The following is a 17,365-nucleotide window of genomic DNA, read 5'->3' as shown; positions in this document are numbered from 1 at the left end:
ATCTGACACACTCCTAGTTCAGCGTGCTCAGAGGTAGGCCATGTGCCATCCTATTCCTCCAGCCCTCAGCCCAGGACAGATGGGCGTTCCCAGCTGGGTCCACTGTCCAGCCAATTGCAAAGGTTTCCTACTGTGGCTACTCAGAGGTGCCAGCACTCTGGGCATTCAGGGAGTAGCCAAAAGCACGATTTTTGACTCCTCCTTCCTCTTCCCTCAGTTATTTCGTTTTCTTTTATTATGTTCTTTTATGTGTATGAGTGGCTTGCTTGCAAGTGTAGGTGGTCACCACGTTCACGCAGTGCCAGTAGTAGCAGAAGAGGGTGCCAGATCCTCTGGAATTGGAGTTTACAAAGGGTTGTGAGCCATCACGTGGGTGTTTGAGAAACAATCCTGGGTCTTCTGCAAGAGCAACAAGTGCTCTTACCGCCGCTGAGCCATCTCTCTAGTCCTAGTCCCTCTCTTTTTAAGTTCAGTGTGTGTGTGTGTGTGTGTGTGTGTGTGTGTGTGTGTGTGTGTGCGCGTGTGTGTGTACACTCTCACTTGCATACGTACACGTGTATGGAGCTAGAGGTGAACATGGGGTGTTTTTTCCAACTGTTCACCTAACTTTTTTTTTTTTGGTTCTTTTTTTCGGAGCTGGGGACTGAACCCAGGGCCTTGTGCTTCCTAGGCAACCGCTCTACCACTGAGCTAAATCCCCAACCCCTCACCTAACGTTTTTAAACTTTATTCTGTTTCTCTGTGTAGCCCTGGCTGTCCTGGAACTCACTTTCTAGACCAAGTTGGCCTCAAATTCACAGAGATCCCCCTCCACCCCCCGCCTCTGTCTCCCTAATGCTGGCCCTAAAGGCACGCATCCCCAAGTCCAGCTTTTCACCTCATTTTTTGAGGCAGGTTCTATCCCTGAACCTGGAGCCTACATCCATTCAGCTAGTTGCCTGGTCAGTGTGCTCTACAGTGGCTCCTGTCTCTGCCTCCCCAGCACTGGTAGGACCTGGCAGGCACTTTGTCCACAGAGCCATCTTCCCAGCTAGCTCTGGTTTTTAACCCATAAACAGATCCTCTGCAGGCAACCTCCGTGCTTCCTCTACTCTGAGCTCAGGCAGCTGTTCTGGATCACACAGGGACGGAGTATCAGAGCCTCCTGAACCCAGCGGTAGGTAGGGCAGTCTCTTTTCCAGCCTTCGGAAGCTGGGCCCTGATTGGCTCCAGGCTAGGTAACAGCCTCTGCTCTTTCCTGGTTGAAAGTATAACAGAGTCGCTGGACAAGGCAAACGTCGCCTTTCCGCGGCTGGGGAGTAAGTATAAACGCTCACAGGTGCCTGCCTCTCCCGATAGCACCTAGACACCCAAGGGAGAAGGGAACGCAAGCGCGCGGGGGGCCAGCAGGGGGCGCCGAAGCGCAGCCCCTGTCTGGACGATGGCTGGTGGGGATGGGATGCTGCGCCGCCTGCTGAGGCTGCACCGCACCGAGATCGCAGTGGCCATAGACAGCGCCTTTCCGTTGCTGCATGCTCTGGCCGACCACGACGTGGTCCCTGAGGACAAGTTCCAGGTGGGCTCCTGCCCTGTCCCCGGCGCCTCTCAGTCTCCCCACTCCTCTACCCACAGCCTAGGTGATCCCTCCCAACCTCTGCCAACGCCCATACTATACCCACACCCTCCCCTACCAGTGGCCCCAAGCCCTCCTCAAGAGACCTCTCCCGGTCAGGTGAGTCCCTTAACCTCACACCCTGACAACCCCAGGGCTCGGGGAATGGCAGGAATAGACAGGTCTCCCTTCTCCCAAAGAGGCAGCAGGGGTTAGAGGAATGGTGTGCACAGGTAGCCCGACGCTGTCCCTGCAGGAGACACTCCGGCTGAAAGAGAAGGAAGGCTGCCCCCAGGCCTTCCACGCCCTGCTGTCCTGGCTCCTGACTCGGGACAGTGGGGCCATCCTGGATTTCTGGAGGGTTCTCTTTAAGGACTACAATCTGGAGCGGTACAGCCGCCTGCATACCATCCTGGACGGCTTTCCAAAAGGTGGGCCTGTACTGATTGATGCTGGCACTGATGCTCAGCCAATGGGTAGCATTGGGACTATGGATATAAGTCCGGACATGTTTTAAGCGAGCCACTAGAACTCGGGCAGATCCTAAGAGGCAAAGGGCAGAGGTCTGCTCGCTCTCTCTCTTCCTCGAGAGTGCCCTGTTCTAGAGCTCGCCCTGAAGATAAGGCTTTAAGACAGGACCATTGTCTTTGCCCCCCGAGCTGCAGATGTGGACCTTAGCCAGCCTCGGAAAGGGAGGAAGCCCCTTGCTGGTCCCAAGGCCTCAGTAGTGCCACCCAGACCCCCCACAAAGAGAAGAGCCCTGGAAGAGCCTCGAGCCACCCCACCAGCAACTCTGGCCTCAAAGAGCATCTCCAGCCCAGGTACTCAAGACGAACTACCCAGGGTTGCTGGGCCCTCCCCGACCGGCTCTCAGGAGCTTCTGTCTTACTGACACCACCGCAGGGCCAGCCTGCCAGAGCTGGAGTCACCTTTGAGTACGCAGACCTGAGCATTGAAGGAAGAGGGCACAGCCTCTCAGCGTCTTACTGTCCTGAAGGCTGGGTTCCAGGGCAGTGGGTGAGGCAGGCAGGTGGTTTTGATTTCCTTTTCTGTTGAAGAAGGAAACACAGCCCAGACCAGCTTAAGAACCCTCAGGGATCCAGGGAATCCTTGATATGACCCTTCCCAGGTGCTTTCTCCCCAACCTTACTTGACACCCTGGACCTGTCAACACCCCCTAACCCAACCTGTACCTCCCCTTCACAGGTTCCCACTCAAAGGCCAAACCCCCTAAGAAGCCAGAGGGCAACTTGGAGTCACAGCGCCTCCCACTGGGAAACGGTGAGCAATGCCAAGAGGAGTGGAGGTTGGAGGGGATCTGATCCCATTGGCCTCAGCTGGGTGGCAAAGTCAGAGAAACATAGGGGCTCCTTACACCCAGCCATCTTGTCAGTAACCCCACCCACACTGCCCTGGGTGTCTCCTCCCAGACCTCTGCCCATTCTAATGCTCCCGACCTTCCAGCCAGCCCAGACACATAGCCACAAGGAAACTAACTATCCCTGCTCCTCAGCTGGTCCCAAACTTGGCCACACCCATCCACCATCCACCATCCACCTGTGCTTCCTGGTCCTCCCTCTCAGGTGCCCCAGGATCCCTGTGCCCCAGAGCAACACAGGTCCCACGCCACCATGTGAATCTTGTCAGTCCACCATTGGGCTCTCTGCGACTAACACTGCAGTCCCCACAGACCTGTGCCCATTCATGTGTGTCTACTTGTGTCGGACCCTCTCCAGGAATCCAGACCATGGCAGCTTCCGTCCAGAGAGCTGTGACTGTGTCCTCCGGGGATGTCCCAGGAACCCGAGGGGCTGTGGAAGGGATCCTTATCCAGCAGGTGTTCGAGTCAGGTAAACGCATGCTAGGGAGACCCAGGCCTTCAAAATGGAAGGAAGTATTTCTAGAGCAACTATGGCCGCAACCGAGGGCAAGGCAGCTAGTGTGCCACATGCAGGTCTGATGGCTTTGGAGCACAGTGCTGATGCTGAGGGCCCTCTACACGGGGGCATCTTTTGTCAGGCTAGTGGTTCATGCTCACATTCAACCATGGAATTCTACCTCTCTACATCAGTGGGTGCTGCTAGTTACAGGTGACTTCCTGGGTTTTACCATGTGCTCCAGTTCTTTCACCATACTGCCTACCCAAGACAACGCACCACATCCTACCGCCCTGCCTCAGGCGTCTATGTCCTGTCCAGTCCCCTCACTCTTTGCCAAGCTCCTCCCACAACTGCCTACCTACTAGGTTGGCTCGCAGGGTCACCTTATTCAACCACCCTAATCATCTGAACAGGTCAGAGCTGGACCAGGCACACTCATCATAGAATCTGCTCCATGGCATCTCCTCTGTCCTGGACACTGGACTTGGATGCTATGGACAGCCAGAATGGCCGGGGAGCTGATGCGAACCCTGGTCAGAGCAGCCCCAAGAATCTTGTCTGACCCTTCTGGGCGGCTTATTATTACAAAAAGTCCCCAGCTTGTAATAACAGATTCCAAAGTCAAGGTGTGGGCAGGGACGCGTCCCTCCGCAGGCTACGAAGGGTCGCTTCCCTTGCCTCTAGCATGAAGTGCTGTTGGGATGCTTTTTTTTTTTTTAAAGATTTATTTATTTATTATATATAAGTACATTGTAGCTGTCTTCAGACACACCAGAAGAGGGCATCAGATCTCATTACAGATGGTTGTGAGCCACCATGTGGTTGCTGGGATTCGAACTCAGGACCTCTGGAAGAGCAGTCAGTGCTCTTAACCACTGAGCCATCTCTCCAGCCCTTGTTGGGATGCTTATTTCTGGGAACAGCCTCTCTCTCCAGTCTCTGATTTCACCATTCTTTGTCAGAACATTGGCTTTTTGTTTGTTTTGTTAAAGATTTATTTATTTTATGTATATGAGTACACTGTAGCTGTCTTCAGACACACCAGAAAAGGGCATCGGATGCCCATTACAGATGGTTGTGAGCCACCATGTTGCTGGGATTTGAACTCAGGACCTCTGGAAGAGCACTCAGTGCTCTTCACCACTGAGCCATCTCTCCAGCCCTGTTTGTTTTTGAGACAGTTTCTCTGTGTAGCTTTGGCTGTTCGGAAACACCCTGTAGTAGACCAGGCTAGCTTCGAACTTGGAGAGATCTGCCTGCCTCTGCCTCCCAAGTGCTGGGATTAAATGTGTGTGCCACCACTCCCAGCTATGACATTATCTTAACTAACTATATGTCCAAAGACCCTGTTTCCTGTAAGGTCCTGTTCTGAGCTTGTGAGGAAGGACACTGTTTTTCTTAGGACAGTCCCCCAGCAAAGAATCCCTAACTGTACCTAGCCCAGACCCCCAGTGTGAGGTCTCTCTCCCAGGAGGATCCAAGAAGTGCATCCAGGTTGGAGGGGAGTTTTATAAACCCAGCAAGTTCGAAGACCCCAGTGGCCATTTGAAGAACAAGACCCGAGGTGGTAGCAGCCTAAAGCCAGTGATCCGAGGAAAGGGAACCCAGGTCACTATACCTGTAAGCCTTACTCAACACGTCCATTTTGGGGGAGCTTGTCTTCCTCCCCTCCCCTGACACAACAGCCAGGCGTTCTTCCTGTGGGTTGGGAGTTGTTCCCAGAGGGACTTGGTACTACTGGTGACCACATAGATCTTCCCTGACCCTGGCTCCTTCATTCTGACCCTGTATCTCTCCTAGGGTAGAGATGAGCAGAAAGTGAGCCAGCAGTGTGGGGTCCCTCCCCTTCCACCTCTTCCCAACGAGCCACAAGTTCACCAGGTAAGTCCCAAGAAGTGGGGTGGGGGGACTGGGGGACAGGGGGAAGACTAGGACCTTCTGTCCCTTGTCCTGGGTATTTAGCTGCCTGGAAGACAAAGACCTGAGACTAACCATGGTACCCACGGAAGGCATCTTCCTTCCCTTCTCTTTCTTCCACTTCCTCTCTCTCTGCTCTTTCTTGGAAGTTTTCCTTTTGATGCATATTGGGAGATCTCAAATTAGTCACAGCGGGTGAGCTGCTTTTAAAATCACACATTCAGCTGGGTGGTGCAGGCCTTTAATCCCAGCCTTTGTGGGGGGGGGGCAGAGGTAGGTAGATCTCTGTGAATTCGAGGCTAGCCTGGTCTACAGAGTTCCAGGACATCTAAGGCTACACAGAGAAATCCTGTCTTGAAAACAAACAAGGCTGGAGAGCTGGCTCAGTGGTTAAGAGCGCCGACTGCTCTTCCAGAGGTCCTGAATTCAATTCCCAGCAACCACATGGTGGCTCACAACCATCTGTAATGGGATCTGATGCCCTCTTCTGGTGTGTCTGAAGACAGCTACAGTGTACTCATATACATAAAATAAATAGATCTTAAAGAAGAAAAAAAAAGAAGCAAAGAAACAAACAAAAAACAGAAAAAAAAAAATCCTACACATTCCATCCAGAGTATAAAAAGTATCTTAGCTGGAGTAGGCTAGAGAGGAGGATAAAGCCTGATTGCTATGACTCTCTGAGAGCATCAAGCTAGCCTCTCCTCCCCAGCACCACTGGTGTGGTTATGTCTGCAGTCATTGACGATAGATCCCAACACCTCAGAGCCAGGTACTCTGAGGTATCTGCTGGCCCCGGACATCAAGGGTTGAAGGGTCCAATTCTGCCCTGCTTCACAAAAGTGCCCTGGTTATTGGGGGCCTGTGGAAGTGTCCCCACGCATGTGGTGGTCACAGTGTGAACCAGCGCGGTCTGGCATCTGGGAACTTCTTGAAGGACTCAGAATTCCTTCCATCCCAATAAAAGCAAAAGGTAGGGCGGAGGGAATGACAGGAGGTAACCAGGGCTAACGGGAAACCCCACAGGCCCATTTACTTACTGTCCTATCAGGTGGGTGGTGGTCAACCTAGGGAACTGTGGGTCTCCCTACTCGTGGATTGTTGGCTGGATGGTCCACGAGGGTAACGGGAGCAGAGAGGTCGAGTGGGAGTGGGGTTTGGAAGTCCTGTGAATGACTGCATGGAGACCAGCTATATCAGGAGGCAGAACAACTTTACTTAGGGCGATTAGGCTTATGACGTTTTGGGTGGGGGGCTGAGGGTAGGAATATCCAGGATGGACAAAGGTCATCAGCTGGGGGCTGAGGGTGCCTGAAATGTCTCATTAGCAAGGGGAAGCATTTTGGGAGTCTCAGGTGCAGGATAAACAGGAATTTTATCAGGAGAAAGGAAGCTGGCCCTGTAATCTTGAGGCTACGTGACATTCCTCAGGTAGAGGCCTATGTAGGGGGCTTAGAATTCCCCAGATAAGGTCAAAGAAGGAAGAATCCTGTTAATGAAGGGAGCCCAGAGGCTATCGGGTCATGTCCGGACTTCGACCTTAATTAGCAGTGTCTGAAACCCAGCACTTCTTCCTGAGAGGGACGCACCCTAGGTCTGTGTGAGAGGCTAGTACTACAGAGACATTGCAGAGGTCAGGCAGAGGCTAAAAGGGCCCAGAGGGAACCTGGGAGTCAGCCCCCAGTGGTGAGCATTGTCCCAAGCAGGTCAAGTCCCAGGCAAGCACTGTGTTCCTTTCTGATCAGAAGAACGAGGATGAATGCGCTGTGTGCCATGACGGAGGCGAGCTCATCTGCTGTGACGGCTGTCCCCGAGCCTTCCACCTGGCTTGCCTGTCCCCACCTCTGCAGGAGATCCCCAGGTGAGCAGACCTCTCCATCCCTGCTTGCTACTTATGTCCTGGCCACCCTGACCCACCACCGTCCTTATCTGCTGACCTTGAGGAAGCCTAGCAGCCTCCACAGACGACAGTAATGGCCCTTCAGGAAGAGCTGGGCAACAGGGCGCTATCTATGGACGTGGTAGGGTGCTCTGGCCATACTGTAATCTATCTCCGTTCCCAGCCTCATGGCCCACTCAGGGTCAGCAGGCCAAAAGGAGCCATAACATGATGTCCCAAGGCAGAGGTGGCCATATTTGGGCACAAGTCTTTTTCCAAGGCACCCCCAGCCCCCCCAAATTTCATTCCCACAAAGATGTACTGTTACCCCCATCGCTGACTGCACGACCCTCTGTTCTGAGGGAGCAGCAGTCTGTGGGGGCTAGCCTGGGCTCTGACCCAGGTCTCTCTGATCCTCTTCCAACAGAGTCCTTCCTCTCCTGCCCTTATCTCCCCTCCCCCACTGGCCCATCCCTAGGGGATGGCAGGCGTATTGAGGATGGAAACAATGTAGCTGAGAGAGGGCCCACAGTTAGGCGGGGCCTCTGACAAGCAGTCATAGGTGCTGAGGGATACTGGGCACAGGATATTCTTAAGAGTTAACAGAGAGGGGCTGGAGAGATGGCTCAGTGGTTAGAGCACGGACTGCTCTTCCAGAGGTCCTGAGTTCAAATCCCAGCAACCACATGGTGGCTCACAACCATCTGTCATGGGATCTGATGCCCTCTTCTGGTGTGACTGAAGATAGTTACAATGTATTATAAATCTTTAAAAAAAAAAAAAAAAGCAGAGAAGCACTCTAGGGACCCTGGCTCTCGGTCCAGAGCCACTCTCCAGGGGTAAATAGCTTACATCCTACTGAACTTCCCGACTCTTTTATTCCTGGGTTTGGCTTCCCCATCTGTGAATGAGCACGGGGACACAGAGAGTCCTCAAGTCATCCCTGCTTTGCAGTTCTTGGGGGGATGGGTGGCCTATGGTCTCTGCTTTGTCCCACACGCCTGTGACTAGTGGTCTTCTACATAGTGGCCTTTGGAGATGTTCGTGCTGCCTCCAGGGCAGAATCCAGCAGAACCTGTCCCAGCCTGAGGAGTCCAGGCCCCTGGAGCCATCTGCAGAGACTCCGGTACGCCCATATTGGGTCACCCCTTTCCTTCTCTCTGTCTGTCTACAGTCCCATCTCCTGGATTTTTCTGTGAGTCCTGCATGCCCCGGGTTTAGCACCATGCTCTGGTCAGGTCTGAGTAGCCTTTCTGGTGAATTCCCTGTGGGATTGAGGGGCCAAGGGATTAAGGACAGCTTTCAGGGCTGGAGAGATGGCTCAGTGGTTAGAGCACTGACTGCTCTTCCAGAGGTCCTGAGTGCAATTCCCAGCAACCACATGGTGGCTCACAGCCATCTGTCATGGGATCCAAGGCCCTCTTCTGATGTGGCTGAAGACAACTATAGTGTATGCATATACATAAAATAAATAAATCTTTAAAAAAAAAAAAAAGAGCAGTATTCTGCTAGCAGCCTTCAGATGAAGATGTAGAAATCTCAGCTCCTCCTGCACCATGCCTGCCTGGATGCTGCCATGTTCCCACCTTGATAATGGACTGAACCTCTGAACTTGTAAGCCAGCCCCAATTAAATGTTATCCTTATTTAAAAAACAAAAACAAAAACAAACAAACAAACAAAAAAGGAGATATTTAAAAAGAAAACCAGAAACCCAGTACTGCTGGCCCTGAGGCCATTGTCACCAGGTCTAAGACGAACCCTTGAGCCAGCCACATCCAGCCTTTTCTTCTGCTTCTTTTTTTAAAACTTTTTTTTTTTTTTTTGGTTCTTTTTTTTCGGAGCTGGGGACCGAACCCAGGGCCTTGCACTTCCTAGGCAAGTGCTCTACCACTGAGCTAAATCCCCAACCCCTTAAAACTTATTTTTATTTTACATGTATTGATATTATGCCTGTGTGTCTGTCTGTCTGAAGGTGTCAGACCCCCTAGAACTGGAGTTACAGACAGTGGTGAGCTATCATGTGGTTGCTAGGACTTGAACCCAGGTCCTTTGGAAGAATAGCCAGTTCTCTTAGCCACTGAGCCAGCTCTTAAGGTTGTACCAAGCCTTTCCAACCTCAGACCCACAAACAGCAGCCCAGTCCTGACTCCTATGTGGTGCAGAGCAGTGCCCTGTGGCCCCTGAGTGCTGACCCTTGAATTCCAGATTCTCCTGGGACTGAGGTCAGCTTCCGAGAAAACCAGGGTCCTGTCCAGGGAGCTGCCAGCCAGCTCAGATGCTGCAGTCACATATGCGAACCTGCTGGCCCCACCTTCCACAGCCCCTGTTCTGGAGCCTTCAGCACTCTGCCCTCTACCGAGTGCTGGGGCTGAAGGGCAGCCGGTGAGTCAGGGAGAGCCTGGGTGCTGTCTTCTGGGAGCTCTGGACCTACAGGACAGTTGTAAGCCCAAATCAGGACCTCTGGTGGACTCGCAGGGGCTAAGAATTAGACGGGCATTCCTGGGGTCAGGGGAGGGCTCTGCCAACTTCCAGTAACAGTAGGCACAGGGGTTGTGGGGAGAGCACGGGGGTGGGGGGCTGCATAGATCTCAGCCCTGCCACACAATTCTGACGGTCCCAAAATCCAGCTGGGCCTCGGAGCGGGCTCACCGGGTGAAAAGGGCTTCCTGCCAAGATGGAAGGCCTGAGTTGGATCCCCAAGACTCATGTGGTACAGAGGGAGACTCAGTCTGCAAGATGGCCTCCGATCTCCACGTGCACAACCACAAGTAATAAATTAGATAGGAAGAAGGGAAGGGGGGCTGGAGAGATGGCTCAGTGGTTAGAGCACTGACTGCTCTTCCAGAGGTCCTGAGTTCAATTCCCAGCAACCACATGGTGGCTCACAACCATCTGTAATGGGATCTGATGCCCTCTTCTGGTGAGTCTGAAGACAGCGACAGTGCACTTATATATAATAAATAAATAAATAAATAAATCTTTAAAAAAAAAAAAGGAGGGAAGACAGGAAGACAGATAGACAGACAGATAGATAGACAGGCTTAGCTTGGTTATCTTGGCAGTATATCCCTCCCCACCATGAGGCAGGACGATAAACTCGGAATCCCTCAGGCCCTGCCCACTTCCCTTGGTTACCTCTCTTTTTTCTTTTTTGGATACCCCCACCTTTTTTATTTTTTCTAAAAAAAAAGATTGATTTTATGTATGTAAGTACAGTGTTGCTGTCTTCAGACACACCAGATGAGGGCATCGGATCCCATTACAGATGGCTGTGAGCCACCATGTGGTTGCTGGGAATTGAACTCAGGACCTCTGGAAGGGCAGTCAGTGCCCTTAACCACTGAGCTATCTCTCCAGTTCCTCCTCCCTTAAATTTAATTTTTTTTTTCCTTTTTCTTGGAGCTGGGGACCGAACCCAGGGCCTTGCGTTTGCTAGGCAAGCACTCTACCACTGAGCTAAATCCTCAACCCCTTAAATTTAATTTTTTTTTTAGATTTATTTATTTATTAAGTACACTGTCGCTGTCTTCAGACACACCAGAAAAGGGCATCAGATTTCATTACAGATGGTTGTGAGCCACCATGTGGTTGCTGGGAATTGAACTCAGGACCTCTAGGAGAGCAGTCGGTGCTCTTAACAGCTGAGCCATCTCTCCAGCCCTTAATTTTCTTTTTTTACTTATTCATTTACATCCTCCTCACTGCCCCCTCCCGGCCACCCCCTCCCCCAACCCTTCCCCACTCCTTCCTCTAAAGCTCTTCTGGAGTCCTACAGTTGGTGGGATCAGAACTGGATGGACTGGCCCATGAAAGGCAGCATGGAAGACTGGTTTCTGACATTTCTTAAGGTCACCCCTCCCGCCTTGGGACATCAAGGCCTCAGAATTTACAGTCCCATTCAGGCGACTTGAAACCATAAAGTTTCCCAGTTACCCCGAGTTGGTAGCATCTAGGGCGAGCAGGACTCAGGCTGGGTTGCCGCCCATGTTGCTCCTTCAGGGCCCGACACTGAGCGCGCGATGCGGTGTGTGCGGCGACTCCACCGACGTGCTGCGGTGCGCACACTGTGCCGCTGCCTTCCACTGGCGCTGCCACTTCCCATCGGCTGCTGTCCGGCCAGGGTGAGTGAGAGGGCACGGGTGGGAGAGTAGCCGGCGACCCCACACACCCCAAAGGTTCTCCGAGTCAGCAAGCTTTCCTCATTCCACTCCGACAGGACCAATCTCCGCTGCAAGTCCTGCTCGGCAGAACCGACCCCCACGCCAGGCGTGCCAGGCGAGGCTGTGCCCACCTCTGTGCGTCCTGCACCCGGGCTTGCCAAGGTCAGTGTATGGTCAGTCCAGGTGGGAGCCTGTGCGAGTGGAAGAGAATTTAAGCCCAACCAATAACCGTGTGCCCCATTACTTTTTGTTTGGTTGGGTTTGGGGGGTTTTGAGGCAGGGCGGTTGTTTGTTGTTTCTTGTTTTATTTTGTTTTGTTTGAGGCGTGGTCTCATTACAGATCTCTGGTGTCTGGAACTCACTCTGTAGACCAGGCTGACCTCAAACTCAGAGATCCACCTGCCTAAGTGCTGGGATTAAAGGCCTGTGACTCTATTCCTGGACTAACTTTTTTGTTTGTTTTTTTAAAAATTAATCCTTTTTAAAAATCTTTTTTTTTTGTATTTTTTTCTTTATTAACTTGAGTATTTTTTTTTCTTTTTTCTTTTTTTCGGAGCTGGGGACCGAACCCAGGGCCTTGCGCTTCCTAGGCAAGGGCTCTACCACTGAGCTAAATCCCCAACCCCAACTTGAGTATTTCTTATTTACATTTCGGTTGTTACTCCCTTTCCCGGTTTCCGGGCCAACATCCCCCTAACCCCTCCCCCTCCCCTTCTATATGGGTGTTCCCCTCCCCATCCTCCCCCCAATTACCGCCCTCCCCCCAACAATCACGTTCACTGGGGGTTCAGTCTTAGCAGGACCAAGGGCTTCCCCTTCCACTGGTGCTCTTACTAGGCTATTCATTGCTATCTATGAGGTTGGAGCCCTTTAAAAATCTTTTAAGATTTATTTTCTTATTTATATGAGTACACTGTCGCTGTCTTCAGACACACCAGAAGAGGGCATCGGATCCCACTACAGCTGGTTGTGAGCCACCGTGTGGTTGCTGGGAATTGAACTCAGGACCTCTGGAAGAGCAGTCAGTGCTCTTAACTACTGATCCACCTCTCCAGCTCTTTTTAGTTTGTTTTTTTTTTTTTTTTGGTTTTTTTTTTCGGAGCTGGGGACCGAACCCAGGGCCTTGTGCTTCCTAGGTAAGCGCTCTACCGCTGAGCTAAATCCCCAGCCCCTTTTTAGTTTGTTTTAAGACTAGTGCTGGGATCAAAGGTATGTGTCACCAATTCCAGCTCCCCGGTTACTTTTATAAAGTGTTTTTCAATAAATAGACAATGTATTTTGATAAGTTGAATCTATTTAAAAGGGAAAGCCTCGCTGTGATAGGTCAGGACTTTAACCCCAGCACCTAGCAATAAGGGTAGGTTGGTCTCTGTAAGTTAGAGTCCAGTCCGGTCTATATAGTGACTTCCAGGTCAGTTGGGGCTACATAGTGAAACCCTTTCTAAACAAAACCAATCTATTTTAAAGGGAAACCTTCCAAATAGCTATAAACTCACTCACTCTTGGTACTGGCTTCCCAGGAGTCTGTGGGCCTCGGAGCTCTGTTCAGGGTGCTCTGGACCTAAGGCCAGTTGGCTTAATTCAAAACAAGACCACTGGGAGACATGTAGAGGCCAGCTCCTCTATTGGAATTGGAGAATAGCTATCTGAATGACAGGGAGCTCCAAGCCAGCCAACTACTGGTCTGGGTAGAGAGAAAGAGAAGGGAGGAGGGGAGACAGAGAGAAAGAGAGAGAGAGAGACAGAGAGAGAGAGAGAGAGAGAGAGAGAGAAAGAGAGAGAGAGAGGGAGGGAGGACTCCAGAGTTAGGTAGGAGAGTCAAACAATGCTGCTAGTTTTTGATGTCCCCAAGAGCCACCTACCCAAGTGCTCTACCCAAGTGGATCTCTATGTCACCTCCACTTTTACTAACTGGGCAGGGACTGAGCTTCGTCTGGAGATCTGAGGCCCAAAGCGGAAAGGGTGGTACCCACCTCCAGTCATTTACCACCCCACAGTACTGCTGAGACAGACCTGGGCCCCAGGCTTGGGCTCCTAGCAGTCCCCTGGTTCAGGGGTAGAAGGAAGAGATTTCATGTAGATGTGTTATACAAGGGTGGCAGAGGGTATTCACAGCTCAGTGCTAGACTCCAGCTCTCCCTGATCAATCTGGACCCCTAGTTGCACGTTGACCTTACATGATTGAGAAATCTGGGAGGCTGCGTCAGAACCTATCCATCCTAGGATTCTGCTGGAGGACCCAGGAGAGCATGGGGCCACCTTTGCTGAGTCCTTAGAGCAGTGGTCCTCAACCTCTGGTGTCAAATGATCTTTTTACAGGATTGCCCAAGACCTTCGGAAATATCTGATATTTGTGATTTGTAACAGTAGCAAAATTACAGTTACCGGAGTACAGTTACAAAATTACAGTTACAAAGTTGTTACAGAGTAGCAACAAAAGGTATTTTATGGGGGGAGGGGGTTCATCACGTCATGAGGACCTGTATTAAAGGGTGGGAGCACTAAGAAGGCTGAGAACCACTGTCCTGGAGCCTAGACACAAAGGGAAGATGGGCAAATGAAAGTCACTTCTAGAAGGATATGTGCAATCCTTCTAGAGGATCGAGTGGTAGAGCCTACACTGGCTTCACTGTGAACTCTTGCCTGGAGCCTGCCACTCCCTGACTGGAGCTCTGTCACTATGGCCAGGGCAGGTCCAACAAAGTACAGCTCACGTGACCAGTGAAAGCAGAGAGAGACACGGTCTAGGTCCTGGCCTTCGAGTCTCTTTGGGGGCCCCAGGCAGTATATAGGACAAGTGGGTTGTTCCCACTCTGCCTGTGTCCCCAGCCTAGGTGTGAGTCTGCTCTGTTGTGGAGTACAGGCTGCCCCCCCCCACAACCTGGAATCCTGTTTCCGGTACCCCACCCCCAACCCCTGCCTGCTGCTGGGTTGGGTTTGACTCTCTGCTTTGGTTCCAGGTAGGGGACGACTCTGCTAGTCATGACCCTGTTCTGCATAGGGATGACCTGGAGTCCCTCCTGAATGAGGTAATATGTCACCTAGTCTGGGCCATGCTCCCAGAGTCTTTGCTGCCCCCAGCTGGCCAGTGTTACCCTGCCCCTATAGCTGCTCCTCCCAGAACAGTGAGTATACATCACTATTTCTATGTAGGGTGCTGGCCTCCTCCTACCTGTTGCCTTCTCCCACCAGGAGCCTCACATCTGGGAGCCCCACTGTCCTCAGGGACTCAGAGCCGGGGTGGAGGGTGTGTGGTGGTGGGGTGTTAAGCCCTTGACTTTTCTGGGAGAGCTGGTCGGGTCTTTGAGGGACCTCTTACCCCTCTCAATTCAGGTTTCTGAAAGATGGACAAGTAGGGCCAAGTGTGTGGGCCAGGTCTTTGATTCCCAGCACTTGGGAGGCAGATGTAGGAGGATTGTGAGGTGGATACTGATCTGGACTACATTATAAAACCCTATCTCAAAAACCTGAGGGGCTAGAGAAATACAAGAGTATTGCTCTCACAGAGGACCCTAGTTTGGTTCCCAGCAGCCATGCCAGGTGGCTTTTAACTGTTTTGAATTTCACTCCAGGCGATCTGAGGTGCCTGTACACACACACACACACACACACACACACACACACACACACACACACACACACACAGAGGCACATACATACACACACACACATACATACACACACAGATAGAAACATACACACACATATGCGCATAGGCACACACACAAATACACACACACAGGCAAACACATAGACAGATATACATGTACATACACACTTCTTTTTTTAAAGATTTATTCATTTATTATATATAAGTACACTGTAGCTGTCTTCAGATACACCAGAAGAGGGCATCGGATCTCTTTACAGATGGTCGTGAGCCCCCATGTGGTTGCTGGGAATTGAACTCAGGACCTCTGGAAGAGTAGTTGGGTGCTCTTAACCGCTGAGCCATCTCTCCAGCCCATACACACTTAAATGTAATAGGAAAACAGACTGACCGCTCCTCCAGAGGTCCTGAGTTCAATTCACAGCAACCACATGGTGGCTCACAACCATCTGTAATGGGATCTGATGCCCTCTTCTGGTGTGTCTGAAAACAGCTACTGTGTGTGTGTGTGTGTGTGTGTGTGTGTGTGTGTGTGTGTGTGTGTTAGAATAAATTTCTTCTAGAACCTGAAATAGGGCCTTGTCTGTTGTAAGGACACAAACTCCTCATTCCCTTTCCCCAGGGAGCCTACATGCCCTTGTCATTATCTGTTGACACTTTGGGAGACTCAACTAGCTGTGGGACAGGGGCCTGCCCTGGAAGTGGGCCATGCACAGGCAAATCTGCAGAAACACGAGAGAGAGAGAGAGAGAGAGAGAGAGAGAGAGAGAGAGAGAGAGAGAGGTGATCTAGCAAGGATGGGCATTGGAAAACTGCGGACTGCCTTCATGACTTCCCAGTCCTGCTGGCAGGTCTGATCCTGAGCAGAGAGAAGGATCTAGCAAAGAAAGCCATCAAGAAGAAGAAGACGCCAGGCCCAGGGCTGACAGGCTGCTCTAGAGTAGTACTGGATAAAGAGTCCTCCCTTCACTGGCATGTCCTGCAGGCCTCAGCTCTCAATCCTCCACCTTGAACTAGAGGGCCAGGTTGGGTGACACCTTCATGTCAGGACAGCTCCGAGGAGGTCCAACGGCTCTAACCTTCTGTGTCACTCTCTCCCAGCACTCCTTTGACGGCATCCTGCAGTGGGCCATCCAGAGCATGTCACGCCCGCTGGCCGAGACACCACCCTTTTCTTCTTGACTCCAGGCAGCATAGCACCGGCCCCCACCCCACCCCATCGGATGACGCCTTCCACCTGCAGCCCCTCCGTTCTGAGAGGACTAGGCTAGTTAGGACCAGGAGCTGCAGGACTCAGCTGGCAGACGGCCCTGGTCTTTGTGGAGACGCAAGGCCACTCTGTGTCTTGAAATTAAAGTCACTTCTGTGTGCTTTGAGGTGCTCCATGGTGGATGTTTGTTTTGGGGGGTACCTATACTCCTGGTGCTTATAACTAGGCCACAGTGGAAGGAGATCGCTATTTTGGGAGACACATTGAGTGAACAGCATCCTGTGCCCTTGTAGCAAAACCTGGGGCCTCGCCGTGGCCCCTAAGGCCCTGTGTGGCTTCTGACCATTTCTATCCCTGCATCAGTCTCCCTGGGCAAGCTCCTCCCCCATCATTCAGTCCCACCCCAGGTCCTGGACACTTGGAATTTCCTGTCCTTCTATGCTACAAGTCTAGCATCCTTGAGACCTCGCCCCCCCCCCAAGTGTCCCTTCATTTACTCATTTTTTTTTTTTTTTAAAGATTTAAGAGGGCATCGGATCTCTTTACAGATGGTTGTGAGCCACCATGTGGTTGCTGGGAATTGAACTCATGACCTCCGGAAGAGCAGTCGGGTGCTCTTAACCGCTGAGCCATCTCTCCAGCCCTCATTATTATTATTATTATTTTTAAATTCCAATCCCGATTACACATCTTTTTCAGAGCATTTTGGCAGGCAGGCTCCAGAGGGGTATCCTCATCGGAGGCACAGAACCTGCTATGACCTTAGATGACCTAACGACTGTGAAGCCAGAAACTGCAGGGAACAAAGGGGGCCAAGGGTGTGCCGGGCCATGACTGGGGACCCTGGAGAAGACAGGGAGCCATGTGCAGAGGTGAAATATAGACACTTGGGCATGGTGAGGTCTGGGGCTATGGTTGCTTTCAGAAAGATGGGTTCCCTGAGAAGCCCGGAAGCCTGCCATGTGCCATGCACACCCTGAGGCAGATTGAAAGGTCCCAGACGTCAGATGTTACCTGTTCCTCATCAGGCCCTTAACTAAGATGCACGAGTGTCTGCCCTGTGTGAGTCCTGAGAGCTGGATCAAGACGCCTAGCCCTGGGCACCGTGGTGTATTG

At 51.7% G+C, this 17,365-nt stretch overlaps 1 protein-coding gene across 8 annotated transcripts; it reads left to right on the top strand.

Moving 5' to 3' along the window:
* Nucleotides 1-1,368: 1,368 nt before the first annotated feature.
* On the top strand, nt 1,369-16,410 carry Aire (autoimmune regulator). Of its 8 annotated transcripts, none has more exons than XM_032888765.1 (14): nt 1,369-1,555; nt 1,848-2,022; nt 2,257-2,412; nt 2,798-2,872; nt 3,328-3,441; nt 4,943-5,079; nt 5,272-5,352; nt 7,134-7,249; nt 8,294-8,393; nt 9,475-9,651; nt 11,269-11,390; nt 11,486-11,591; nt 14,390-14,458; nt 16,141-16,410. In XM_032888765.1, the coding sequence occupies exons 1-14, from the start codon at nt 1,421-1,423 to the stop codon at nt 16,219-16,221; spliced, it is 1,644 nt and encodes a 547-aa protein (XP_032744656.1). In that variant the 5' UTR covers nt 1,369-1,420; the 3' UTR covers nt 16,222-16,410. The 8 variants fall into 8 exon arrangements, with proteins under 8 accessions (XP_032744656.1, XP_032744658.1, XP_032744659.1 ...); XM_032888767.1 differs by having other exon boundaries at nt 1,421-1,555; nt 7,137-7,249; nt 16,141-16,221; XM_032888768.1 differs by having other exon boundaries at nt 1,421-1,555; nt 4,943-5,091; nt 7,137-7,249; nt 16,141-16,221.
* The last annotated feature ends 955 nt before the right edge of the window (nt 16,411-17,365 follow it).

This window comes from Rattus rattus, chromosome 18 (assembly GCF_011064425.1).
Source record: "Rattus rattus isolate New Zealand chromosome 18, Rrattus_CSIRO_v1, whole genome shotgun sequence".
NCBI lineage: Eukaryota > Metazoa > Chordata > Mammalia > Rodentia > Muridae > Rattus > Rattus rattus.
Note: the sequence above shows the minus strand (reverse complement) of the source record. Positions and strands in the feature narration are given on the sequence as shown.